This window comes from Centroberyx affinis, unplaced genomic scaffold (assembly GCF_046629955.1).
Source record: "Centroberyx affinis isolate AG114_WGS23_722 - 3 ecotype Tasmania unplaced genomic scaffold, CSIRO-AGI_Caff_v1 ptg006143l_1, whole genome shotgun sequence".
In the NCBI taxonomy this organism is placed as follows: Eukaryota; Metazoa; Chordata; class Actinopteri; order Beryciformes; family Berycidae; genus Centroberyx; species Centroberyx affinis.
This window is the reverse complement of record NW_027283122.1, coordinates 27613-55029: the sequence shown is the minus strand read 5'-3', so window position 1 is coordinate 55029 and position 27417 is coordinate 27613. Positions and strand designations below refer to the sequence as shown.

The 27417-nt window shown below is 41.1% G+C and overlaps 1 protein-coding gene across 1 annotated transcript in view; it reads left to right on the top strand.

The window, feature by feature from the left end:
• The window catches only part of wnt10a (wingless-type MMTV integration site family, member 10a), a 28826-nt gene extending 6087 nt beyond the window's left edge, over positions 1–22739 (top strand). Inside the window, exons 3-4 of the mRNA XM_071512188.1 lie at positions 3495–3868; positions 19960–22739. Coding sequence (XP_071368289.1) covers positions 3495–3868; positions 19960–20526 — 941 coding nt within the window. The 3' untranslated portion in view covers positions 20527–22739. The remainder of the gene's footprint in view (positions 1–3494; positions 3869–19959) is intronic.
• The last annotated feature ends 4678 nt before the right edge of the window (positions 22740–27417 follow it).

Here is a 27417-nt window from a genome sequence, read left to right as displayed (position 1 = left end):
GGGGAGGGGGGAGGGGGAGGGGGAGGGGGGGGAGACAGAGTGTGAGTGAGTGAATGAGTGAATGAGTGGTGAGTGAGGGAGAGGGGGAGTGAAGCAAGTTATACAGTTTGTAAATTGTATAATTTGAGAGTTTGTGTGTTTGTGTGTGTGTTCATACTTAATTGACTTCATGCATATTTGTGTTTGTCCATTGCAACACCAATGACTCTTTTGACAATCTTTTTTTTTTTTTTTTCTGGTACAAAACTAAATGGATATTGCCCATAGTAAAATGCTTTGGACAATAGGAGCAATTTGCAAAAGGAGTCAAAGGTGTGCAGCATAGAGGGACTGTAGGGAGTGTTGCAGGCTTGTAGTGATGTGTCTGAATGTCTGCTCACTGAAAGTCAACAAGCATCTGGTTTGTTGATTCATCTGAGTCTTTTTTCCTAGGTCCAAGTTTAAAGATGTCAACACTCAAATTGGGCCATTCCACAGAAAAAAAAAATTAGAGATGAAAACACCAATCAGTTTTTCACAATCATCCCAAGCTTGTGCATTTCACTAAAACAGCAACTTCAGTGTTTAATCCCATCAGTTGATGTCACAGCTAACGTCTGCAGCGTTTCTGCAGCTGCCATGCTCTTTCCCTCTTAAAAACATCCGGTTTAATTCAAATGGGACAATCATACGAGTGAAAGCAGGCAGTGAGTTCAAGAAGTCTTGCCTTGTGCTTGCCTTGTAGTGAAAGCTGCTTGCAACAGAACACAGTAGTGATAATTTAGAACAAGATCATGTGATGCCAGACAATAGGAACTGTCTTTGAATCTTCATTTAAACTATAGTCTCAATTGAGTTTTCCCTAAATTAAGCCTTTTACTGCATGTTTTCCCCCAAAGAGGAATTGTTTAGAAAAATCAAAGGTTTCTCTTTTTAGACATTGGAAGGCACAACGACCAATCTGCAGTCAGTTTGAGAGACACAACTTTTGTGTTTGAATATACCGTTCAGTTTTATAGTTACTATATTGTCACTACTAGTGAAGGACAGATGCAATACAGTTGCATAGTGTGGGTGATGTCTTCCTCTGTAAGTTGCTCTAAGGCTGAATTTCTGTTTTCATAGTGCTGGACTCCACTGCCTCCAACTTTTTATTTTTCCAACATCAACTATACAAAAGCAAAGAAAGCCAGTATAACAGCTAATATGTCATACTTTAGACCATACCATACTCGCAAAACAAAATAATATAAAGTTTATTTTAAAGCATAAACAAGGAAATAACATCAGGCATTGCTAAAAAGAGCAATAGCATTTAATAGCATTTTATTTGACTCCAACGAGCAGCCTGAATCATTTCCCCTGAAAGCAGCGCGCTATAAACTCTTAAGTGGTTTCTTTTCATGTATTCTTTACAAGTTTCCATTATAATCTTCACTATTTTCTACGCCAGTAAGCGATTGCCAGTAGGGCTGCTTTTATAGAACCTGAGGGTTCGATGCTTACAGGCAGTAAGCTGAGCTCCAACAACAAACACTGAGGGAAAGTGTGGAGGCGACGAGTGTAAGTGCTGCTGTTGCACTTCACCCTTCAATATTTAGGGATTCCACAATGGATATGGAAGTTTTGGGGGGTTTTTTTGTCAGAGAAATATATAGACGTGGATAGAGAGAGTGAATGTGTGTGTGTGTGTGTGTGTGTGTGTGTGAGAGAGAGAGAGAGAGAGAGTGAGAGAAGCAGCATGAGTCTTCTGAATTAAAGATAGGTCCTAGTAGAGTTGTATTCATTGCATGGGCCACATTCAAGTTAGTTCAAATCGTATAGAGTCATTATATGCACATAGTCATCTAACCATCTCCTTTACATGCAGTAGTCTCTCTGAGCCATATTGGGGTGATTATGAGGCAACGGTTGGGGATACGACCTGCACATAATTAGCCTTCCTAAGTTAAACATGTGCACATTACACGTACATTGCTCCTAAACCTTCCTCACCGGCAACAGTGTGATGAGGATGATGGGGGGGGGGTCGGCCCTGCATGGGATTACTGCATCTGATGCTCGTCAGTCAGCCAGACAGTCACCGAGTCTGCCAGTCACCCAGGAATAGCCAAGTTAATGGCTTACAGGTTGGATGAAAGAGCTCAGGCAAGGGCTGAAGACTTTAAAGAAGGGATTAGGAACAACACTTGTGGAGGGAAGGAGGGAGAGATTGATGGAGGAAAGGGGGCAGATGAATGGAAGAAAGTAGGGAGAGAGAGAGTGAGAGGCGTACAGAACCAGAAATGCATCCAAGACCCAGGAGGAATTGTTTGCATAACCCTGCAGCACTAATGCAAGAACTATTTGGCTACTGTTCCACTTACATAGATACATACAGTATATGTAAGCAGCAGGACAGACAGTCACATATATGAGCAGTAGGACAGACAGAAGGAGACACAGCCCTGTTTTGTTTTTGTTAGCAATGTGTCAGTGACTCCTCTGATGGGAGTGGTGGGGGTCTGTTCACTTTCAGCCGGTCCTCAGAGACGCAGTACGCAAGTGTTTGGAACACTTAATTGCTATTGTCCCAGATGTTTCTCATGGTTTTATGAGACTTGGCACGTGTGTATATGTGTGTATGTGTGTGTGCTTACTCTTATGCGTACCCATATCAAAATAGTAGGGCCTCTTTTACCACACCATTACTTATCATGTATGAACCAATGCATGCAAAACAGCCTTAAGTTGAGGCAAGACACTGTAGGTTTCACTGTCCTGTTTAACTGCTGTTAAACTGAATTGAGGTTTAGGGCAGGGAAAATAACTTCACATCTTAAAGTTGTATCCAGCAGTTTTAAAGCGGAAACTTTAATGAAGAGAGTTAAATAGTTTTGTATGCTACTCCTGATGTTAATATAGGTTAAAAATAGAAGCTGTACTGCAGCTGTTGCAAAAAAACAACAACATTTTGAACAGCACATTGGTCATAGTAATGTCTTATCTAGCAAATTTCATCACCTCGTCCTCTATCCTCTGTCTACCTGTTATTCCTCCTTTCCTTTCATCTCCCAGGTTTATGACACATGCACAGCGGTATGTTCTGCCTGCAGGTCATTGAAAATTTGGTAACACTTTACATGCACTCTGGTTTATAACATTCACAATGCCTCCACCACAGCTTCACAACAGCTACATGGCACATTCCTGACTACTGATACAATCCTCATGTCAGCCTTCAGAAGGTGTTGCCTGAATACTTATGTCATTTTGGACAACACAGTGAAGCATTGTATCAATTTAGAGAGCATAAATTTCAACTTCTTCTTGGCAACTGCCATTTTAACCGAAAATATTGGATTAAGCAGTCAAAATGTGTGTTTTTAGACATGCTACTGTATCCCTCTCCAATTCTATTTCCTGATTATAAAACATTTTTCCTTCTATACCTAGATTAGGATCTTTAGCAATATGTCACACCACCATTCTCCTTATATGAACCCCCATCTCTTTCATCCCTCTCGTCCCCTCAGGTTTTAGAGAGAGCGCCTTTGCGTATGCCATTGCGGCGGCGGGTGTGGTGCACGCGGTGGCCAATGCCTGCTCCATGGGCAAACTGAAGGCGTGCGGCTGTGACGAGAAGCGTCGCGGGGACGAGGAGGCCTTCCGCATCAAGCTGCACCGTCTGCAGCTGGAGGCCATCCACCGGGGGAAGGGCATGGTGCACGGCGTCATGGAACACTTCCCCGCCGATCTGCCGGGACCCCAGGACTCCTGGGAGTGGGGCGGCTGCAGCCCTGACGTGGAATTCGGAGAGAAGTTCTCGCGGGACTTCCTGGACGCCCGCGAGACCTACAAGGACATCCACGCCCGCATGAGGCTGCACAATAACAGAGTTGGGAGGCAGGTGAGTGGGGAGGGGAGGTCCAACTGAGTTTCTGTCTTATTTGTGTCCCTGTGTTTTTTTTAGTGTGAACATAAATCTATCATTCAAGTGTGTGCAGTGTGTGTGTGTGTGTGTGTGTGTGTGTGTGTGTGTGTGTGTATCCCAAGTCTCTCTGTGCCCAGTTGTGAGTACTTGTGGTAGGATGTTTTTGTTCCACTCTCTGCAATGTTGTGCTTTACACCATTTTCTCTGATTGTGAAAACTAAATTTGATGACATTTACCCATCCATACCAGACAAATTCAGAGGACTGGAGTGAAAATCCTACATTACAATGTTTTTCCAGCACTAGGATCTATCAGATTTGGCTGATAGACGTAAGTTTGGAGTTGGTGTAAACCATTATATGTTTACGAGAGCCGGTTTTGATTCACTTCACTTTGATTCCATTTCCGTTGATTCAAGCGGTGGAATTCCTTTCACATTAACTATTGAAAATATTTTGGTGTGATAAGGTTGTGTGTGCAAATTTAAAATGACAGACCTATCAAGGGGACAAAACATACAGTATCTCCCCTCTCACGCTATCCGTGTAAATATGCCACTCTCTCTAATATAATTTGTTAGTAACATATGTGGTCAAGAAGTCCCTTGTTTGATGCTTTACTTGCTTGATGCACTGCTGCTGCACTGTTGCTCCATTCCCAAAGGGAAATGTTTGGAAAATTTTGCTGTACTAATGGAAAATAGATGTAGGGTGTTGGGAGTCTTACAATATCTGTCTGTGAAAGAAAGATATATTTACCAGTAAAGCAGGTGGAGAGTGGGCGGGATGAGGGCCTGTGGGCCAATGATAACGTCACATTCAACAACATGCTCTGATTTTATTGGCTAGGTCCACAGTGGCCTGTCATTAGGCTGTGCTTTAATTTTGTTGGCTTATCCTGCATGTGCATGTGTGCGCGTGTGTGTGTGTGTGTGTGTGTGTGTGTGTGCCAGAGGGGATCTGTGTAAGCGCTCCAAGCAGTTAGCAATAATTTTTAGTTGACAGTTGAAGTCTTCCAAAATAACAACAGGACATCTGTGTTGTTTAAAGGTGATTTGAATCAAAATGTGACAGCATCATCATACAGTATGTTTAACACAGTATTGTTACTATGTGTTTCAATGGGGTATCAAAAAATAATCTTATTGCTATCACAGTTGTGTATCTATACAAATGTAGCCATTGTACCAATGCAGAATAGAGTGGGAGTATGGGAGGCTTCTACATTGGTTGCTACTGTATTTTTTATTCATCAAATGCATAATTAGTTGCTGCAATCCGTTGATCTCCTCGTCCTGCATGACAATCCACTGTCATTATCCAGTTTCTAAACCAGATTAACCTCCTTACACCAGTGTTGTAACAAAGCTGGACTGGGACCCAAAACTGTGTGACAGCAAGATTACAACACGTAGATTAAAATTGACTTTTTTTTGATAGTTTAATTAGGTTAGCAGTCTATAATTGGGGGAAATTTTGTTAAATTTACCTTGTTTTTGTTTAATTAACCTGCACAACAGATCAGATCATCTGTCAGATAAAAACATTTTTAACAAGTGGATTTCCAGGAAAAAAAAAAAGTTTTTAAGCCACTGCTTCTCATCATTATGTGCTTGTTGTACTGGGAGCCATAGTTCTTGTCCAATCAAGCATCTTGTAGCTGGCAATTTATGCATGCTCAATTTCATCTACTTAACAGCTCAGAGGGAACATTTGCCCTTTTGCCCTCTCTGCAGTGCAGCCCCAACAGAGGTATGCATATTGGTTAAGATGGCCACAGTGGGGATTCTCAACAGGTTTCTTTTATGTGTTGGAACTGCCTCAATACATAGCCTTTTTATGGAATAACGGTTTTGTGAAGATACTTTTATGTATGGATTCATAATTTATTATGTATCCTAGAAAAATAAACCAAACCGATGTTGCTCACAGGAGGAACTGTCAGAAGTATTTTTCTGTGAAGCTTGTGTTACAAAAAGTTCTGCTACGTGTAACACCTGCACAGACTTTTAGTTTATTTAAACTTTGACTAATGATGTTGATGATCAAGCTCTATTTGATGGCATTTATTTGAACTTTGATTGATGATGACATTGTAGCCTGAATATCGCTGTTGTCCCTCAAAGGATTCCTCGGCTCATGTGGTTGATTGTGTGGCTTGTTTTGTGAGAGCGGTGTGTTATTGTTGTGCTGCTGTCAGGCTAATTGGATAATAAGGCCACTAGATTAGCATAACATCTAAACTGACAGGTGCAGTTCAGTGGGTAGGTGGCATGTTTATTTGAGCCTTTTGTCAACCTATTGTTTGAGTAGCACCAGATTGTTTTTTTTATTTTTATTTTTTTTATTTTAGTTTTTACAAATAACAGCTAAGTAATTAACCATTTTAATCAGGTATTTACATTAAGCTAGCTGATTTACAGTAAATAACTAACCATTCTGTGTTATTGTATTCCTAAATTAAATTGATCTCTATAGTGTAATTTCTACCTTCTTTTGGCCAACTAGTTGCCACAGAATTTGCTCCCTTGGGCAATGGGAGAGAGAGATGTAAATGACAGTGATAAGGCTTGATGGCGTCCAGCACTGCGGTGGAACACAGACAAGAAGCCACCGTAAATTGCTCATTGTTCACTGTTTCCTCCTGAGTAATTTGGGCCTGTATCTTTCCATCAGTTTACTTTTGGTTTCCTTGATTATGCAGACAAAACACAAATGTGGAGCGAGTCAGCCCAGCTCAGCGGCAGCAGGCCTCAGCAGCAGTGGTAATAGTAGTACTAGTCGTAGAAGTAAGTAAGTACTGGCGACATAAATTCCAATCAGCGCTGTTGACATGGGAATAAACTCTGGGTGGTTGCAGATATGAGACGAGCAGTAATGCTTTCATTAGCTGGGGTCCCAGGGCAAGAGAATAATCTGTCTTTTGGGGCCTTTTCTTTTTGTTTGGCTGGAATGAGTAAAAGTTTTGAAATTTGGTAGGAGGGCTGGTCATGGTATATGGCCTTGATACAGCATGTGCTCTATATGCTGTCATACTCCTGAGGCCACATGCTTGCTTAAGGCTATGGAAGGTGGCAGGATGGCCTAATGGTTATAGATCGTCCCATATCCAAAAAGTACCAGGTTTGATCCCTACCATAGTCCATGTGTCCATCAACAGCAGTGCATCCTGTTGAAGTGTCCTTGAGCAAGACACTGAAGCCCTACTCACTGTAAATTGTTCTTGCTAGGAACATCAGCTTAATGCCTAAAAATGTAAAAATGTGGGGTTAGAACAATTGAATTGTCACCCACCTTGATTCCGTTGCTAATTCCCCAACAAAACACCACAACCTCATTTTTATTGTGATTATGCCATGTGGAGATGGCCATATGTGACTTTTTGATAGGGTCATAGATATTTGAATGGGTGATGATGTCACTGGCGGTGATTTAAATACCCTGTCAGCTGAAGTATAATGACACAGAAACCAATTAGCCTAAATATTTACAAAGATAAGTGTTGCTTTCATTGTGCAATAGGCATAAACTCAATGGCATGATGTGATATATAATGTTAAATGATTCTCAACCACAGACATCAATTTGGCTAAATATTGGCAAAGAGAAGTATCGCTCCTCATGTTCTGAACTTCTGTTTTTCTGATAGAATCGCTGCAAAGTCGCTGAGAGAGAGTCATAGTGCGGTCAACTTCTCTCTGCTGTTTTCGCCAAGAATCTGTGTTTGGCAGCAGTTGCTGATTGTGTGTGAGCAAACACATTAGCTATTGGGATGTCTCATGAAAATGTCAAGAACTGATATACAAGACGAGACATGGAAACCAACACTAGCACCAGACATGACTTGAAACAAAAACTTCCAGAGCAAATTTATGAGGCTGCTACTGTGTTACAGGAAGCTAACATTCAGAAGCACAATGCAAGTTAAGGAGTTTACGTAGAAGATATAACTTTATATGAAGTTTATATATCCTACAAATATATCTTAGGAGAGTGCCAGCACTGCTGTTGGGAGGTTAAGGGCAATGGAGAGAATGTTTCAAGATGAAAATATCTACACACTCTTCAAACCTTGCACTAGCTCATAGGAAAAGAAAAAACATATATAAATGATGCTACTCATTTTCATTTACAGTTTGATCTTTCAAGAAGGAGAGGTGATGCAGAATGACAAAATACTAACTTTCACATTTCATCTCACAGTTTGAGCTGCGTGTGCCAAGCTGCTAATTTCTATCTTAGTGAGCCTGACCTCTGTTGTGGCCAAATATAGACATCAGTCTAACAAGAGAAACTTTGATGTTTTGATCCTTTTGACCCAAAATTCTGATCTTTGACTCAAAGTTGTCAACTACATCAAAGAGACTACCTCTTTTTTTGACAAAGATTCTGGTCGGTCTTGGGAAACTAAATGATGCTCGATGCCCCCGACCTTTCCCTCCTGTGTTTAGACACTGGCTTGATGACCCCTGATGACCTAGGTAGGGTTCAAAGCTGAAGTCCTTTGTCTACTTACCATCTGATAGATCAGGTTATACATCACTGGTGTTACACAAAAAAATGCCTCTCTAAACAGTGAGCTTGTCTAGAATAGAGAATGGAAGATAATCATTAATCCCCTATTGTATTCTTGAAATTACAAAATTAATCTCATGAATGTCTTTCATGGGGCTTAGGGGCATGAAATTAGGAGACCATGTAAACATTCAGTACAAAACCAAATAGCAGTTATAAGGTTTTACATGGAGCAGAAACATGCTCAGAGTCAGGCTGAGTTGTCACAGTTTACCACAGGCTGTAGATTACTGCTCTAATGAATCTCATGTACAGAGGCAATCACTGGCTGGAAATGTAATGCAGAGAAAGAGAGAGAGAAACAGAGGGAGAGAGAAGGAAAGAGAGAGAGAGAGAGAGAGGGAGAGAGAGAGAGAGAGAGAGAAAGAAAGGGAAGGCCACAGAAGGACAGAGAGAAAAAGAGGGAGAGACAGAGAACGAGCGCAGAATGAGTCATTGCAGACCTGTTATAGAATACCACGCACCTTGATGACTTCAAACAGCATAGAAAACCCCAACAAAACCCCTCTAAGACCTTACCCCCCCGCCCCCCCAACACACACACACACACACACACACACACATAAACACACACGGCCCCTAGAATCAAACAGAAAACACTGACAGGTGGGGCCTCAAAATAATGCCTACCCTTCCCCTCTCTCTCTCCTCCCACCGACCCGCCACCACCACCTCGCCCCCCCTCCACCCCCCCACCACCACCCAAGCCCCCCACCCCCACCCCCCTTTTCAGAGAAGTAGTCTTTAAGCGGAGGAATGTGGTGGTTTTTTAGCGGGGTGTGCATGTCGCCTCATGCCCACCCCGGGGTTCTCACGACGTCCCGTCTTGTTTTTAGCCCTAATTAGTGGCTGCTGGCAGTTTGGAAACAGATGTTTAAAACCCTGCAAAAGATTTTAGACTTCAAACACCGGGGCGGAAAGTAGAAAGAGATTCGCCCTTCCTTCCCTCCCCTCTTTCCCCCCCCTCCTCCTTCTCTGCCTCCTCCTCCAACTCCTCTCCAGTAGTACAGATTTTGCAGACAAGTTCATCACAGAGGGATTTGGAGAGAGAGAGTGAGAAGAAAAGTTCCAAAACATCGAAAAGGCGGTGAATGACTCTGCTGCTGCTTCCATGTTTGATCATGTAGATCTCTAATCTCTATAATGCATTTTTTTCCACTTAGTTTGTCTTTTTTGTTACATTTACACTCCTGTTGCATTTAGCTCTGTTTACAACTCTAAATGTCAGTGACAGCAGAGGATAAAGGTGTTTTAACTCTAATTCAAATACTTTAATCACTGAATTATATTTGTATTTGCTTATCTAAATCCATGATTCCATTAAAAAATCAAAAGTAGAGAAAAATGTTGAATTTGCTCATCGCTACTTTTTGATTTAACTGATTTTTTTTTACCAGATAATTAATTGATAATTGCATCAATCAAGCTGTGCTGATTTCACCTCAGATGCCCGATATTAATTTGGATCTCTTACAAATTACATTTTATTCTCCCTGAATCTGTCCTCCAGGGTGTTGCTGATTTTGAGTGAACAAAACAGTACAGTACAGTAGTTAATGAGCGCGGTTTCAGCGGCGTGACTACATGTTTACAGTGGCTGCTTGTAACACGGAAACACTTCGCCAGGCCAGTAAATGTCTTCGCCAAGTTTTTCTCTGAGCTCAATCATTTAGAAATGCACACCTCAAAACAAATGCCTGGCACGCTTTCCTGTGTTCATGTAGCAAAGTGAAGAGCCATGCCAAGGCTCTGTTGAATCCTGTCAGTTCATTAGGCAGGTGGTGACAATGCTAGCTATGCAACAGTCTGCAATATGACTGGCAAGTACCTTCTTCTATGGTAATTATCACTTACCATCAGGGCCCGACCTGAGGGGGGATGAAGAGGGATGGTTTCCCCCTTGGAAGTGTTTTTATTGGGGAAACTACACATTATATCTCCTTTCCACCCCCTTGTTAAATATGTATAACAAGTAACCCACTGTTCATCACTGTGATCATATTCTGTACAGAGATGCCACTGGCCTAGACTCAGTCTAAACCACTTAAATCATTTCAGTCATATGAAACCTATTAATAAAAATTGAGAATGAATTCTCTATGATAAGCAAATGAAAGAGTTTGATTGGATTCAATCAAAAGTAAATTGACCTTAGTCCTGAGAGAAAGCTGCCACCAACTGAAGAACTGTAAACATTTATATAGCTGATGTTTACAGGCAACAGTGTACTGAGGACTTCTCTCTCTGTGTGTTACGACAAAACATTGTTCCACCGACGCACACATACAGTAAAGTGACTTGAACTATAATGGATCCAGATCAGCACCCCCCACCAGCTCGATAAAAACCAGCAACAGTGGGATTCCAAGATCCTTTTATGCTTAATTTAACCCTTGAGCAATGATAAAACCGCTTTGGAGAGTCCATTCACGGTAATTCATTGACTCAGAACCCACACGAAAAGCAAAGTGTGTTTGATCCGAAATAGCATTAGCGCTGGGTTAGTTCTCTGCTCCTCAGAGGCCATTTCACATCATCAGTGGTGTGCGCAGCATTCCTTAGTCCTGACAGTGCAGGGAGGCACAGCATTTGATCTGACCCACCACACACACACATGCACACATACACACATGCACTCTCATGCACACTCTCTCCCTATCTCTCTCTCTCTCTCTCTCTCTCTCAGGCTTCATAGTAAAAGCTCAGCAGGTGGAAGTGCTTATGTTGGTAATAACATTTTATTAGAGGCTCTAAATGAGATCTGTGGACATCGTGTACAATTAACAGTGAGTAAATACTACACACAAAAAACATTATAATGTAGTGTATTTCTTACAATAGAGAGATGTGTTTGTTCAGTTATTGCTTGTGATAGTATTTGTGTGTATGCGTGTGTGTGTCTGTGTGCGTGTGTGTGTGTGTGTGTGTGTGTGTGTGTGTGTGTGTGTGTGTGTATGTATGTGTGTGTATTTGTCTGTGTGCGCTTAACTGTTCTTTTGATGCAAGGCGTTTGATTTGTTTAAAGTGATGTCTGGGCTTAATGTGCTGCTGTGGGATTTGTTTGTGTGCTTTGATATCGCCTTGGCTTTCTGCTTGGATTTAATGGTCCTTTAGTAGATAGTCTTTGAACTGACAAACACAAGGCAGCATGCAGACTAGTCTGTTGTTTATTGAACAGAAGGGTCGGTTGTGGGACAGATAGACGTTAGATTAGAATTCCCCTAAAAGTATTTAATGGTGATGACACAACTTTTTAAGGCAACGGATTTGGGAAACAAAAACAACTTACAAAAGGACAGGGAATGGCTAATGGGTTAAATACAATATGGATAACACAATTGGGAATAAGGCACAAAATATAATAGTAAAATGCAGCTGGTCATGACTGGTAGCGAAATTGCCCATCTACTTTGCTTCCAAATGTTGAACATATAACATAGAGGTTGCACCTTGTAAATAAGTGTGGATTATGATAGCATTGAGTTGAGACACAATGAAAAAGGAAAGTATTTCACACTAATAATACAAATAATAATACATTTTATTTGTATAGCACTTTTCTCAATACTCACAGACACTTTACATAGTAAACGAGATACACAAAACACATAACAGACAATATCAATGAATAAGTCAGAGAATATAACAACAACATTTCAAATAGGGAGAAAGACAAGAAATGACAAACTTTGGCAGATTTCTCATGTGTCTGTTGTACGGATGCACAAACTTTGAAGATGAGGTGGGAATAGGGATCACACATTTGACAACAAGAAGCGTTACATACAACACACATCGTCAGTCATGGGGTTGACCAACAGAGCAACACCGCAACACCCAAGTCTTGGAGGGTGCTTGTGTTTCCACAAGTCAGTGCAGCACCAAACATGGACAGACAGCTCAGTTCCTGTTTGTATTTGATTCCATCTCAAGCTCAAGTCTCATTGGCTGGTGCCACTCTCTGTCACAGATTTGTGTTGTTGCCCATGTCACACTACAGGGGCTCATCCAGATTTGTTCAGATTGACAGTCTTGGAAATTAAAAGGCCCCGATTGTACTGCAGCGTGATCAGGGCCCAAGACACTGAATCCTTAACGCCTCTTACACTACAAGATTAGCTATGTTGAAAGTCAGTCAGAAATTACTCAGCCCGATCTTGAAATCCAGTGACGATGGCGAAATCGGACCTGAAATCGGACCTAAAATCAGGCTAAAAGGCGTGTAGTGAGAAACTGGTATAAGATGAATTAATTGAATGGTATAAGATGTTGAATTTGACATCATCATACAGTGAGTCAGAATTCTTTGGTGTTGTATACTATCCCAGGCCATACCTTCTCATTTGGTAGTAACCATATGGTAACACTTCACCTTTGACATACAGCTATCGTGGATTCCAGTATGTGTTAAAGTAGTGCTGGAGCTATAAGAAGCACTGACATGAAGCATATAAAAAACCTGCTCTAATAATTGATATAGGGCATGTGTTAATAGCCATGCTTGCATGTGGTTGGAAAACTAAAAATGTCAGCTTTTCACCCTAAGGCTTCATCAGGTCATGTGCAAGTGAATAAACAGAGACAAGGTGTGTCTCATGTTTTGCAAGTTAATGTAGTCTTTTTGAATCCATACACCCCTAAGAAGACATTAATACTCAGGCCTTTACTTTGTCAATAAACTGCATTCTGATTAATTCTGAATATCAGAATAATACTAGATTGTGGTAGAGTAGCCCAGGCCAGTTCCTGCAATACGGATCTGATCTACTTTAGTTTACGTCATTCTATGCTGTTCATTTCCACTCAAATTCTCTGCTCTATTGCACGGTAGTCTGCTTTGCTCTGCTCCAAAATGTTGTACTTCGCTCCGCTCTACTGTATTATATAGCCTGCAGTCCTAATCTGCCACCAACATGTCTTATTTGATCTCTGTCTGGGGTTGTTTTATAGACGCCTCTGTCTCACTCTCTAAGCCAATTAAAACTCTCCAGATGTGTGTTTCTAACTGCGGTCCACCAATGAATTTGGAGGCAATTACATCCTCCTAGTGTAAGTACAATGTAAGCCAACGTGTAGCACACGGGACAGCATACAACAGCGGTTTTCACTCTTTTTCTCCAGGGATGCATGTTTTCAAAAGACTACTTTTTTTTGCTAACAACTTGCTAGCCTACAGTATTTCACTCTGCCTACCTTACGTTGCAGAGACTCGGGGAGGCTAGGCAACATATCCTGGACACTTGCTTCATCTAAAAACCATCAGTTTTTTTCCCTGTATAATATGGTGACCTATTTTAATCTTCTCACGACCCAATTTTGGGTCCCGACTGACTCTCTGGAAACATTAACATGCAACACTATAGCTTTTATTTGCCACTTTTCCATCTTTCATTTACCAGTTTTTGATGGCAAGGCCAAGTGAGTTTAACCAGGGCCAACTAAACGTATTTAAAATGAAAATAGTGCACAGGATTAAAAGGAACACAGTATGTGAGTTATGCAATGAGTATTGAAAGTAATCCTTATGCATTTTTATGGTTAGCTCAGAAGTTTGGTGAGACCTACAACATTTGTGTATTTCCTAGTTCACATTGCCAAGACTATCATAGGTGATGACAGGTTAGATAAGATTACCGAGTACAATCTAATCCGAAGCTGATAGCGGTGGGTGGTGATGACTGAGCCTAGATAGAGTATCAGCTAGTAGGACAGGTGATTTGTGGTCACACACACACACACATACAACCTCTGTGTGTCTACAAGAGGTGGAGGGACAGTAGAGAACTAATCCGAAGTTCATCTCCTCCCCCTGTCATCCTCTTGTTTTCCTCTCTCCTCTCCTCTCCCCTCACCTCCACTTCTGTTTAACACACACACACCCCCATACCCCCCCCCCCTCCCGCAACTGCACCACCCAACATCTCCTCTTCCAGCCCTGTGTGTCCCGAGGGCTTGTTCTCAGGATCTACATTTTGGTTCAACAATAAATCACTACATCAGTTCGTCTCTCATCAGCCACAGTAGTCAAGCCAGATATTGTAAACACAGACAAAAACACAGACACACACACAACATTTCTCTCTCATGCTTTCTATTTCTGTCTCTCTCTCTCGTTCTCTCTCTCTGTCTCTCTCTCCCTCTCTCTTCCTTTCTTTTGTCACGCCCGGCCGTAGCCCCAGGTGCATCTGAGAAGGAACAGGAACAAACCAGACAATCACAATCTTTCATCTGATTATCAACCAACCAACCAACCAGACTGTTAGAGAGACGCAGATCTGGAAAAGTACAGTCCAAACTGTGAGTGTAAGGACAGTGATTGAAAGTTGCTCTTTTTTGCTGTTGTCATTTTTTAAAACCTGGTTTATAATGGAGGCCAGTAAAGACCCATCACTAAAAACTGTCAGTCTGTTGCTTTACCTCACACTCACCTTTTAATCTTTAAATCCACACTGTAGGTAAGTCAACAACAAAAAAGACTAACCTTAGCTCACTGCTCCTATACTTTCACCTGATTGAATTGAACAGTTTCACATATTTGAACTAGTTAAGGTATGCTTCATTCATCTTGTCAGACACTTTTGAATAGCATTGTATTGTGGAAATATCATTTCAAGTTAAGATACATGAAGCTAGCGTACCATTTTCTTCTTTCACCTCTTAGATTTTTTTGGCTTTTTCAAAAAGCATTCAATTATCATTTTGCTCATTTCTGTCATCAGTTACACTATATGTCACACCTATTTACTAGACTGGTATATACTCTGTTAAGGTGGATTTTCCATTGCATTAAGGTAAATCAGGTGCTCCGAATGTGTTATTATTTTTTCTTTATTTTTTTCACATGTTCAAAATGTACTCAACTACCATTTCACCCAGGTCTTTTGTCAGATAGATAGGAACTCTGCATGTCACACTGACAGACCACTTCTAATATAGCAAGAGCAGACAGCTCCCCTATTTCCTATCACCCATTAAAGGTCTGGATTGTACCTGATTGCCTTTCAACTGCTTGTCAAAAGGAGAGACATTTCCCACACACTCTACCTTTCACCTATAAGTTTGTTTTATTGTTGAGGTTTCAGTAGCTTTTCCCAGCCGGAGCGCAGGGCGTGCAGCGTGCCATGTGTGTTTAACGGATAAACCCACCCTAAAATAGAACTCACAGATGTTATTCCTTTGATCTTGGATGGGCAGATAAATTGCATATATTAATTCCTAAATTGAGCGGTATTCCCCTTTAAACTTAAGAGATAATGCAGCAGCTCTGGCTTTCAGACTGGACTTTTGTTCAGAGGCAACAGGTATTAAATCTAATAGGCTTAGTATTTGAGGATGCTATATGGCCTTTTGTAGTGACACATAATTCATAATGTGAGAAACCAGAAACAAAATAACATTTAATTTCTCCTCCAGAGTATTTATATCATATCAGTGTCCTACCAAGACCTTGCACTTCCAAAAAGGTCAAGTTGTGACGAATTGAGAAAAATAGCTTGATTTTTCTATTGACACCCATGCATTTTTTGGTATTTCACAACGCATTATCTGTTGTTTGGCTTAATTCTAGGGTCATGAAACATTTGGAAGCATGTGGGGAATAATGTCAGCCCACTATTACAAGAACCACACACTAAAAATGGCAAAATTGAAGGTACAAGGTTTCTGCTGGAGACCAATTATTTGAACATCTAGCTCAAGAAATTACACATAAAATAACTAACATAAATAGCATTTCATCCTTTGAGGCTGCCAGTGTTACAGAGGCCAAGTCTCTCCAGTCTTGAACCCACACGTTCTGCGCCCTGCAGCACAACAGACAGCTGTGCTACCAATCAAACTAATTCAAAATGTGCTCTTGACATAGCCAAAGGTTACTATTTCTACCAGAGGAGTGAATTTAAACTTCTACTCCTACTACTACTTACACAAGCAACAAGTTTGAGACAAACTGTTTTTTGATTTTTTTTTGTGTGTGTGTGTTTTGTGGATGCTACTTGTAGTCCGCTGTGGTTCAAAATATCCCAGAACACCATGTTTTTTTTTTTCTCTTTGATGTTATCCATCAGTAGTGTTGTTAGAAATAACACTTTAATACCTCATAGCTAAATAGTTTTTCTTTGTCCTTTGAAGTCACTAGCCAGTTGAGGAGAATGTACCCTGAAAACAGTAGCAGTATGGATGCAATTATGATTCCAGGTCAGTTTGTGTCTTTAAGGTTTAAGTGGGTTAGAGAGTTTTATAATTACAGGCTGTGCTGTGTGTTTAAGGCCAGCAGGTTTGTGATTCTGGGGTTGCCCTGGCCCTTATGTAAAAACTGAGCCCAACGCTGCAATCTCAAGTCAATGCAAGTGCCGTTTGTGGGATTATGATAACGTTACGTTTACAAACAAGACTTAGAGCCTCTGTCTCTTCACCACTGATCACTGCTTCCTTTAGCTTTCGTTTCCACATTCTCAATAACAGTAGAACCGTGTTTATCCAAAACTCAGACTTCTCAACAGGCACTGTGAGCAAAACATGCAATGATGCAAAAACTGAAAATATATTATATTGTTTGTGCATAATTGTTGTTACAGACCAGCTAAATTAATTTAAGGTGCACTTAACATTTCAGAATTTTTTATTTATATATTTATTTTTTCCCAGTGATCCTAACATTTAATTTTCCCAAATAGCCTACATTCCTGCTGGGTTTGGATAACCACGGTATAAATGGTAGTAACATAAACATATATTCAAACATATAAGCATATGCAGTATTACATATTTACATATACATAGCCTGTAAAAAATTAGCTTAATAACCGATAAACCCATATTTACATAACCTATAAACACATTTGCATAACCTGTGACTCTGCCCGCGACGCCATTTCTTTGATTATTTGTAATTAGAGGCATCATGACTTTCCCTCCTCCGCAGGTTTTGCAGCGGTGGTCTGATTGCTTAAGACTGATCACTATCGGCATTGGCTCTATTGCAAGCAGGAGTGTTTCCTTTTGTTGTATTTTTTTTTTTCCTCCTTCGTTCCAAACGGATGAGTCAAGTGGCCCCATTTATCACTCTTTCACTCTTTCTTCCACCACTCCGCTCATTCATGCTCCGGAACAAGGGAGCATGTTTCTTTCTATCTTTTTTTTTTCTTCTTTCTCTATTCTGCATGGGTTGTTCAAATGGGAAAACCCACAGCACAGCGGGCGCTGAAATGGAGCCCGGCGGCACGCAAACCAAGCCCTCTTAACTATTCAACAACTTGTTCTCTCTCCCCTTGAGAAAGGAGGAGTCAGACAGGGATGGAGAAGTATCTGTTTTTGGCACTGGTCCAAAGTGACCTTCAGTTTGGAGAAGTGGGTAAGTGGATTGTCCCACTCAATAGCTACATGACAGATCTCTCCTTCTCTTTATTTTTTTTTCTCCCTCTGTCCTCTCTCCTTCTGTTCCCATCTCTCTCTCTAATGGATCAGATCCTAGTTAAATAATGGATGGGTTTTGACTGTGTAGTTTCTTAACAGGGAAAATGATCCACGTGGTGCTTCTCTTCTTGGGAGAGTTTCACGCTCTACAGCAAAGCAAGAACAGGCTACAAGATTATTCATGCACACACTCATAGACATCCACATATAGGCATACATGAAAACACACAGGTACACACAGGCATGAACGTATGTGCGCACACACACACACCATGCTTTAACAGTACAGTACACTGCACTTGAATGGAAACTCAATCCTTTGTATTTACTTTCTGACAGTGAAAAACTTCAACTTATCTCCTCAAATTTGACATATGCCCCCTATTTCTCTCTCACTCTCTCTGGGCAGATGTTGTGAGGGCCGTCTGTGTGGCTGAGTCATGTCGTGTGTGTGTGTGTGTGTGTGTGTGTACATTTGTTTGCTCAGAGGTGAGCAATATTGCTTGCATATGTATGCATGTGTGTCCTCGTGCAATCACACGGAATGTGTGTGTATACCTGTGCGTGTGTGTGTGTGTGTGTGTGTGTGTGTATGTGTGTGTGTGTGTGTGTGTGTGTTGATAGGGGCGGCAGCAGCAGCAGCATCTGTCAGTACTCTGGGTGGCCTGGTGTTCCTGTTGGTAATTGGATCTTAAAGTTTAGACCTGGTGATGACATACAAACACACACACACACACACACGCACACACACACACACACACACTTACACACATACACACATACTTCACATACAAGTTCAAGCCTCCAGGGAACATTGCTGGGAGGGATGGACAGGGCTCATGCCATGTGGGAGGGGACAACCGCTGACGTGTGTGTGTGTGTGTGTGTGTGTGTGTGTGTGTGAGTGCGTTGCTGAAAGGGGTGGGGGAATCTTCGACATCCTATGACGGGACATATGTGTGTGCTTGTTTGTGCATGCAGATGTAGCCATCATATAAGTACTTTTAGACCTTAAAGAACATAAAAAGTCCTTGAAGACTTTTTGTTTTCTTACACTACATCAAGCTCCTGGTTGTAATGCCTATGGTGAACATAGAAGGTCTAGAAGGTCTAAACTTCCACTGGACGGGGCAAATGAGCTAGTCCATGCAGTGTGAAAATGGCTTTCATTCAGTCATGCTATTTTCTCAAATCCAATAAAAACAAATGTCGACTAACTGGGAAGCAAACTGACAACGTTAAAAAAGAGCGTAGTTGTGAATATGCATGTGGTTCTAGGCCACCATTAACCCAAAAAGTGAAAATATGTAAATACTGTAGTACTCTGATGCCTAATGTGCCGCTACATGTGGGTAATGCTTGGAGTCATTGCTTGATGCCAAAAGATGAATAATGACACTACTGTCTGTTTGGGTAATGCCTGCATCCATCAGTGTTATTTGATATCAGTGTGTTTGACAACAGCCTCAGAGTCGGACCACCTGCATATTTAGCGGGGGACCGATATTTCCTTAGCGTGTTAAGTGTCATTCACTGTACAGCAGAACACTATTTATTCAAACCTTTTAGGTGTGAAGGTTGTTTAAAACAGTGGTTCTCAACCTTTTTGGCTCGTGACCCCTTAAAATGGAGTGATGTCTACTCGCAACCCCTGTTACAGGTGTGAATTTCATTTATCGGAAAACAGAAAACGACAAAAAACAGAGAAAAATCTGAAAATCAGAAAAAATAGACGTAATAAATAATACATTTGTGTAGAAATATGTTTCTTTCCTATCCCATAAATCATCTTGCACCCCTCCAAAATCATCTTGCGACCACCTGGGGGGTCCCGCCCCCCATGTTGAGAACCATTGGCTTACAAGAATGAACATGTGGAAAAAGACTGAAGCATTTTGAAAGACTGGGTCAAAGCTAATATGAATATAAGTAACAAAGTCTTTAATCTTTCTCATTTTCTTTCTTTCTCTCTGCCCCTGCTCCTTCCCTCACTTCCTCTCTCTCTCTCTCTCTCTTTCTCTGTCTGTCTCTGTGTCTCTCTCTCTCTCTCTCTCTCTCTCTCTCTGTGTTTTTCTCAGGTGGTGTTGGACCACATGAGGAGGAAATGTAAGTGCCACGGGACGTCGGGCAGCTGCCAGCTGAAGACCTGCTGGCAGGTCACTCCAGAGTTCCGGGTGGTCGGCTCGCTGCTCAAAGAGCGCTTCCACATCGCCACGCTCATCAAGGCCCACAACCGAAACACCGGCCAGCTCGACCACTCCCACCACAACAACCACCACAACCACCATAACCACCATAACCACCACAACCACCACAACCACCACCACCACCACCACCACCAGAACAACCACCACAACCACCACCACACGCACCGTCGGCGGCCCAACATCAACGAGCTGGTCTACTTCGAAAAGTCGCCGGACTTCTGCGAGCGGGACCTGGGGTCGGACTCGGCGGGCACGCAGGGCCGCATCTGCAACAAGACCAGTCCCGGCATGGACAACTGTGAGAGCCTGTGCTGCGGGAGAGGCCACAACATCCTCCAGCAGACGCGGAGCGAACGCTGCAACTGCAAGTTTCACTGGTGCTGCTACGTGGTTTGCGAAGAGTGCAGGATAACAGAGTGGGTCAGTGTCTGTAAATGAAGAAACACACACCAAGAGACTGTACACCATAAAGAAAAAAAAAGCAATACAGACATTTTTTAAATTGTTGTTTTTATTTTGAAACGGGGGGATATGACTGTAATAATGTATCCCATTCCTTTTTGCGATGGACTGCTGTTTTCTGTTGGTAGAACAGAAGAGCAAGGACAGAAGGTGGAACAGTTGAGCCAGCTGAAAGATATATGTGCACATTGATAAAGAGTGTCCACATGCAGCATGCGTCCAAAGCTGCCACAACTCAGAGAGCCTGGACTTTTACTGCCTTTCCTCTCGAGACAGAGGGATTTCGAGCTTAGATCCTTGAACAGAGCTATGACAGATGAATATCTGAACACTCAAATTCAAATTGGGGTTCTGAAAACAACAAATGACAAATTTTTTTGAAAGAATTCTGCCGACAGCTGCGTGGGATTCAGGTGAGCTACGAGGAAGACGACAATAATCAATAGATCACATAAAGAAAGAATTTTATTTGAGGGGGAATGGCTAAGGACAACATCCCATACACACCCAAGAAAAAACTGAGGGATTGAGGGGAATTGAGGATAACTATCACTTACAGCACAAACTAAGCCATGTTACATTTTAATCAGCATTTATTTTCTCTCCTACATACATACAGAGATACAGCCATTAGAGAGGTCAGAGTGCAGGATCCGTCACAGTGCAACACATCTGGAGCAGTTAGGGATTCAGTGCCTTGTCCAAGGGCAATTTAGAAGTGTAAATGCAATGCCAGTTATCAGTTATCAGGTTCACACTGGTGACCTTCACTCTACATGACCTCCTGTAACAGTGAATATGACCCTGCTAATGGTGGTTACACGCCTCAATTAACGCATTCTGGTGAAAAGGCAGAAAACAGAGACTGGACTGTTCCCATTAAAAGGATGCTCTGCTAAAATTAAGTCTCTAAATAGCACTAAATGATGGCCACCGTGGAAGGCGGGACCTTATAGCAATGATGAAGCTGAGCGGAGCGGCTGAAGCTTAAGCCAATCAAAAGACTGATGATTTGAAAGTCTGATTGTTAGTGCTGCTTCCCGGGATTCCTCCTATCAGACTCTCACAACTGTAGACATTTCCTTCCCACTAATGGAGGATGTTCCAATAAAATTCACACAAATCATGTTCAAATAGAGTAAAAACAAAGCACTACCCCCTATCTAAGGTTTATTTCGTGAATCCCACTTTGAAATCATTGTTTTAAAACCATTGTTACTAGACTAGTTTGTACAGCTGTTTTGATGTAATGACTTTCGACCTCCCTGAAACACAGTGCAGACACGTTGTTCTCTGAATTCTCATTTTCCCAAATGTCCCATACATTGTCTGTGTTGTGGTGTATGTAATGTAAGTTCCCCAAGAGAACTGTCAGAATACACTTCATAGCAAACCTCGTTCAACAAATATACTTGGGTTTCATTTTCAGCTTGATCCGAACAGCGTTGTGCATACACCCAGTTATGAAAAAGATTACAAGTGAATAAAGCTGCACACACACAGACACACACACACACACCATCAATAAATTATAAGTGCCTCAGGAAATTGAGCGCACATGAACAGGCTTCAGTTCCTCACACTATAAACATCCTAAACTGTCATCAATCAAAGTAGTTCCTGTTTTGTGATGCAATGTACTGTGTGCAACACTGTAAGCTTCTTATCATAATATATCTGCACTCACCTGCTTCACACCTCTTTGATGTGTGTGTATCACATCAGATGTTCAACCGGGGACATTTTGATGTCAACTGCAAGGCATATAAATAACAAAGTTGACATGGATTTCTTCCTATGCACACATTTTAAGATCGCATTTGATCTTAAGAGATTTCTATAAGTGAGGCTCCTTATCAGTCAGTGTAATTTATTTCAAGCAAATCATTTTCTGTGTTGAAAGCAGATGAAACCTGAAATTATGTTTCTGGTGTTTTTGGCACAGATTATTTTGATTCAGATAAGTAGTTTGCACATGCAGAATTGTGTTCAGGAGAAAACTCTGGGGGATATCAGCAATATGCATTTTTTTTCATGTCATAAATGTAATGTATGTATGTATTTTTTATGTTTTAATATGGTTATTATCTAAGTTATTTTATTTTTGTGGATAACTTAATATTTGTAAAACAATAAAGAAAGGCCATAATATTGAAAGGGACTTTAATGTGATGAAATAATAAAATACATGAAAGCAGTTCATTTGGTAAGAGAAATAAACAGTTTTATATTTATTTTGTCATGAGTCAGCCGCTGTCAGCACACTAATGATGATCTATTCTTTGTTTACGGTATATATTTATGGTATGGTTACGTCAGAGGTTGTTAAACTTTTTCACCCCAGGATCCAGTCATGTGGGAACCCTCCAGATGAAGCTCCACCACCTCTTTTGGGTGCTGTCCAATAGCTACAACTATACTCAATAGTTAAGAAATACTGACTTGCATGTGGTTGTTTGGGAGAATATTCTACTTTTTAAATAACCTTTGTACAAGATCCATCTGTGATGAAAAGATGAGAAGACTTCATTGGCTTCCATGTTAAACTGTAAGTACACTTTTGACTGTAAGGTAAACACAATGACAAGTTATCAAATGATTTTAACTTGTTTCCAGACCTACTCAGCTTCTTTTATGATCTTTTTAGTCAAATTATCTCACTGCACTGGCACTGCACTGGTTTCCTTAAATTTGACTTGATGCATGCCAATTTCTTTCAAGAAATCATCATAACACAGTGAAGAAAATCTTGAAACAAACTTTCTCCAAGATAAGTAAATGTCCTGAAACAAGTTACATCATCCTGAAAAAACCTCGTAAAATAAAACAATAAATAATAAGCTTGATAAGTCGGGATACAAGATAAAATGACTTAACAAGTTTGTCAGTTTTTGCAGTGAATGTATTGGTGGGAACCTAGACACACACAGACAAGATGAGTCCACAAACCTGTGATAAGTGGACATCCACATTCAGGTGTAGCCCCTCTCTTACCAGTTGCTGCTTGCGTGCAGAGAGAAACCCTGTTGAGCGTCCTGACTCACTGATGTATTCTGCGCCCTGCAGGGAGTGATGAAGTCACCAAGTCAAGTGTAAGAATGCGAGAGATACACTTACAAAGTAAACAGATGTGCAGTAAAAAGGCGCTATTTCAGAGTCATGCGCTCCTATTCTTATCCAAACATACTGTTCAGGCTGAGAGAGAAAAAAGAAAAGCTTCCTCTCCTCCCCTCCCGTCCTGCCCCTCTCTCCTGTACGGTGAACCATCTGTATGGTAAACTGAGCGTGTGCAGTACAGCTTTTCAGTGCAGATTCACTCAGAACAGAACCGAGTGTTTGAGTCATGTGTTCGTCATCTCTCTCTGTACATGCGTAAATGTGTGTGCGTGTGCAAGTGTGTTGATAACACCCTATATGTAAATTGCATGTATGTGTATGTTCATGCATGTGTTTCTTTTTGCATGCATGTGCTTGCATGTGCATTTGGGTGACTGCATGCGCGTACACTACCAGTCAAAAGTTTGGACACACCTGATTGAATGTACTATGTTTTTCATTATCTTAAAGCCATTTTGATCTAAAGGCTTCTGCTTAAATGCTAGAAATAGTGAAGTTGATGCCTATGTATGAATTTCTTTCCAAAGCCTTTGCCTTTCCATCAAGGCAGAGAGTGGCTACTTTAAAGAATCTAAAATATAAGATAGTTTTGATTTGTTTAACACTTCTTTGGTCACTGCATGATTCTGTTTGTGTTATTTAATAGTTTTAATGTCTCTACTATTATTATAAAATGTGAAAAATAGTAAACATAAAGAAAAATGCGTGTGTCCAACATTTTGACTGGTAGTGAACGTGTTGACAGCAACCTGACTCATATATTGAGCAACCTGCAAAGAGGAAGGCCCCACTGGGCTCTTCCTCCATCGACAGTAGGCTTCAATGGCAGCCAAATCAAAGTTCAACTGATCCTCTCTGCCTTAAGTAAGCAATAACTGTACATAAATTAATCAAAAATCACTTGTGTGAGATGATTTTGAGCTACTCGCTTGCTTTGCTTTGATGACTTTCATGGTGTTGCATGGAAAGAAACAAACGACGACCAATCATATAACTATTCAGAGCCTGAAGAGATATTATAATCCTTGATAAATACTTGTTTAATATCAGATGACAGGAAAGAAAAAAAACATCAATCTTTCTGAGAATAGCTGGTGCCTGTGAATGTCAGAAACACCAGGCCTGGGCTTGTGTGTTGAGTTTATTTGAACAGTGGCTGTTATTTTGATAAAGAGCAGGTCCCAAAGTGACTGCAGATTTGAGCTGAAACAACATTATGTTGGTGAGTGAGATTTATTATGTTATGATCCCTTGGCATGAACTAGCAGGTCTGCATTGCCTGCTAAAACATTCTTTACTGTTCAGGGGCAAGGTCTAGTTGTAGTGGTATCATGATGACACCCAAAAGGACACCCAGTATGCATTAGTATCAGAGAAAATCCTTGTATTGTCAATTGATACAATGACTCTGGTAAATGACATGTGAATGACATGTGACATTGTCTTCAATGTGCAGAGCAGCTCTCAGCAGTTTGGGTGCAACTAATCCTTGTCAAAATGCCTCGTAAAAAGGCAAAAAATAAGGTAAAAAATTGTAATTGTAATTGTAAAAACCTGAAAATACTGAAAAGTTTACCAGGACACTCACAAATCTTTAGAGTCCAACAGAAACCGTGTAACTCCAAATTTGCAACTAGAAATGTGTAACTCCAAATTTGCCTGTTTTATTGTAATAGATATCTGATATCCTGACTTATCCTGACTAATACAACAAACTTTCCCCTAACACACTGAAATTATTAGTGGCTTTAGTGAGGAAAATCAACCAGTTTTTCTCAGCTGTTGAAAAGTTGAGTTTCTGGGAATAAAAGATTTTCCCAAGGCACTGACACACTTTGGTATTGCATACCCAACTGTCAACAACTACATTCATTAATCTTAACCTTAATTGCTTAATTGATATTGTTGTTTTCTGAGATTACTGGTAATAAGCATCTATAATAACTAGACTATCCTCACTGTAAACAAACTAATTAAAGGCATTAATTTTGCATATTCCTAGCAGCATTGAGACCACAGTATCCAAGCTGTAATCAGTGCTTTTGTGAAAAGTGTGTGTGTGTACATGTGTGTGTGTGTGAGAGAGAGAGAGAGAGAGAGAGAGAGAGAGAGAGAGAGAGAGAGACCGTATGCATGTGTGTATGTTTGTGCATGAGCACTTGTGCATGCAAGTGTTTATATGCCGTATGTAGGCATGTGTGTTGGGGGTACTTGTGTGTTTGTATGTGTGTGTGTGTGTGTGTGTGTGTGTGTTTATGTGATTACTCAAAACAAATCTGGTGCCCGTTGCCTGAACTCTTGGGGGTTAAACCCTGAAACGATTTGAATTAAAAACCAGAGCTGTATCACCAGTCAACCAAACATATATTTGGAGAGCTGGGGTAGGCTGTTAGACCGACCAAAAAATGTAGCAACCAACCAAAAGACTCTGGTTGGTGCATTACTATCCTGAATCCAGCCAATGCTCTCTTTGGTACAAAACGCTAAAAAGCCATAAAGTTGTGCAGAAAGGCAGCTGGGATAGCGAGTAAGACAGACAGGCACGAAGGACGGCAGACAGAAAGACACGTAGGGAGACAGTGATATGCAGGCAGACAGGCAGCTAGCTGCTACAAGCTTGATGATGAATAAATGTTCTCTTTGCTTTTTCCCTCAAGGGTGGATTGCAAAGAACAGATCTGAGGGACCAGTCCCTACAAGTAAACTCTGGGGAGAGTACATTCAAACAGTGCATTAAAACAGTAATGCACATGCCACACACACACACACACACACACAGCATGTGAACTTGTGAGCCACACTTCCTCTGCTTACTTTTTACCTACAAGGACAGTAAAGTTGCTGACATTTTTCTTGTGTGATTCCTCAGGTAACAGTTGCCATAATGTGTCACCTAATTCAGCCGAGCCTGTTTGGCCTCACAGACCCAGGGAGGAGTGCTTATTGTACGAAACCAACTTCACACTGGCTCACATAATTTGACACCAGCAGGCATCAATGAACTTTGGCCTGATTAAGAAAAGAGACCACACCTGAGTGCTATGAATTAGATTACATCCCATTGTTGCATAGTTGGCATGATCAAGCCTTTCTTAGGAAAGGAGACGTGATCTTCAAATAGAACATCTGAGCTAGAAAAAAGGTTCTATAAGTTGCCACAAATACAACACAAAATCATCATTTGAACGAATGTAGCTGTTCATGCCTTTTTTATGACTCTGGTTTCACATAGCCTGGTATCCAGCCCCTATGAATCGCAGTTTTCAGCACTCTTCGAATTTGCATGGCGATTCATTCCTTATGAATCACCATGCAAATTCGAAGAGTGCTGAAAACTGCGATTCATAGGGGCTGGATACCAGGCTAGGTTTCACATATGTTGAGGAGCAATTCTAAAAATCTGATTTCAAACAAATGCAAAGCACAGTGATGCCAACCCTGATAATGAGAATTTATTATGCACCTCAATACAATTGCACCTGTAATGTACTGGTGGCCACTAGGCAAATCCAGAAAAATTAGCAAATTGATTAAGTGCCTTGCTGAGTCACTGAGTACTGACTCACTCCCCTTATTTTTATCACTCAGTGTGGAGATTCAGACAAGTAACCTTCTGTTCATACGTTCGCCAACTACAAATGTAGATTGAGTTGGTTTTACTGATGATTACTGAAGCAGAAGAGAGGGACATCTCCCCTCAAAGCTATCCTCAACAAGCTCTGGAGAGAGTCTTGGTCCAGAACCAACAAG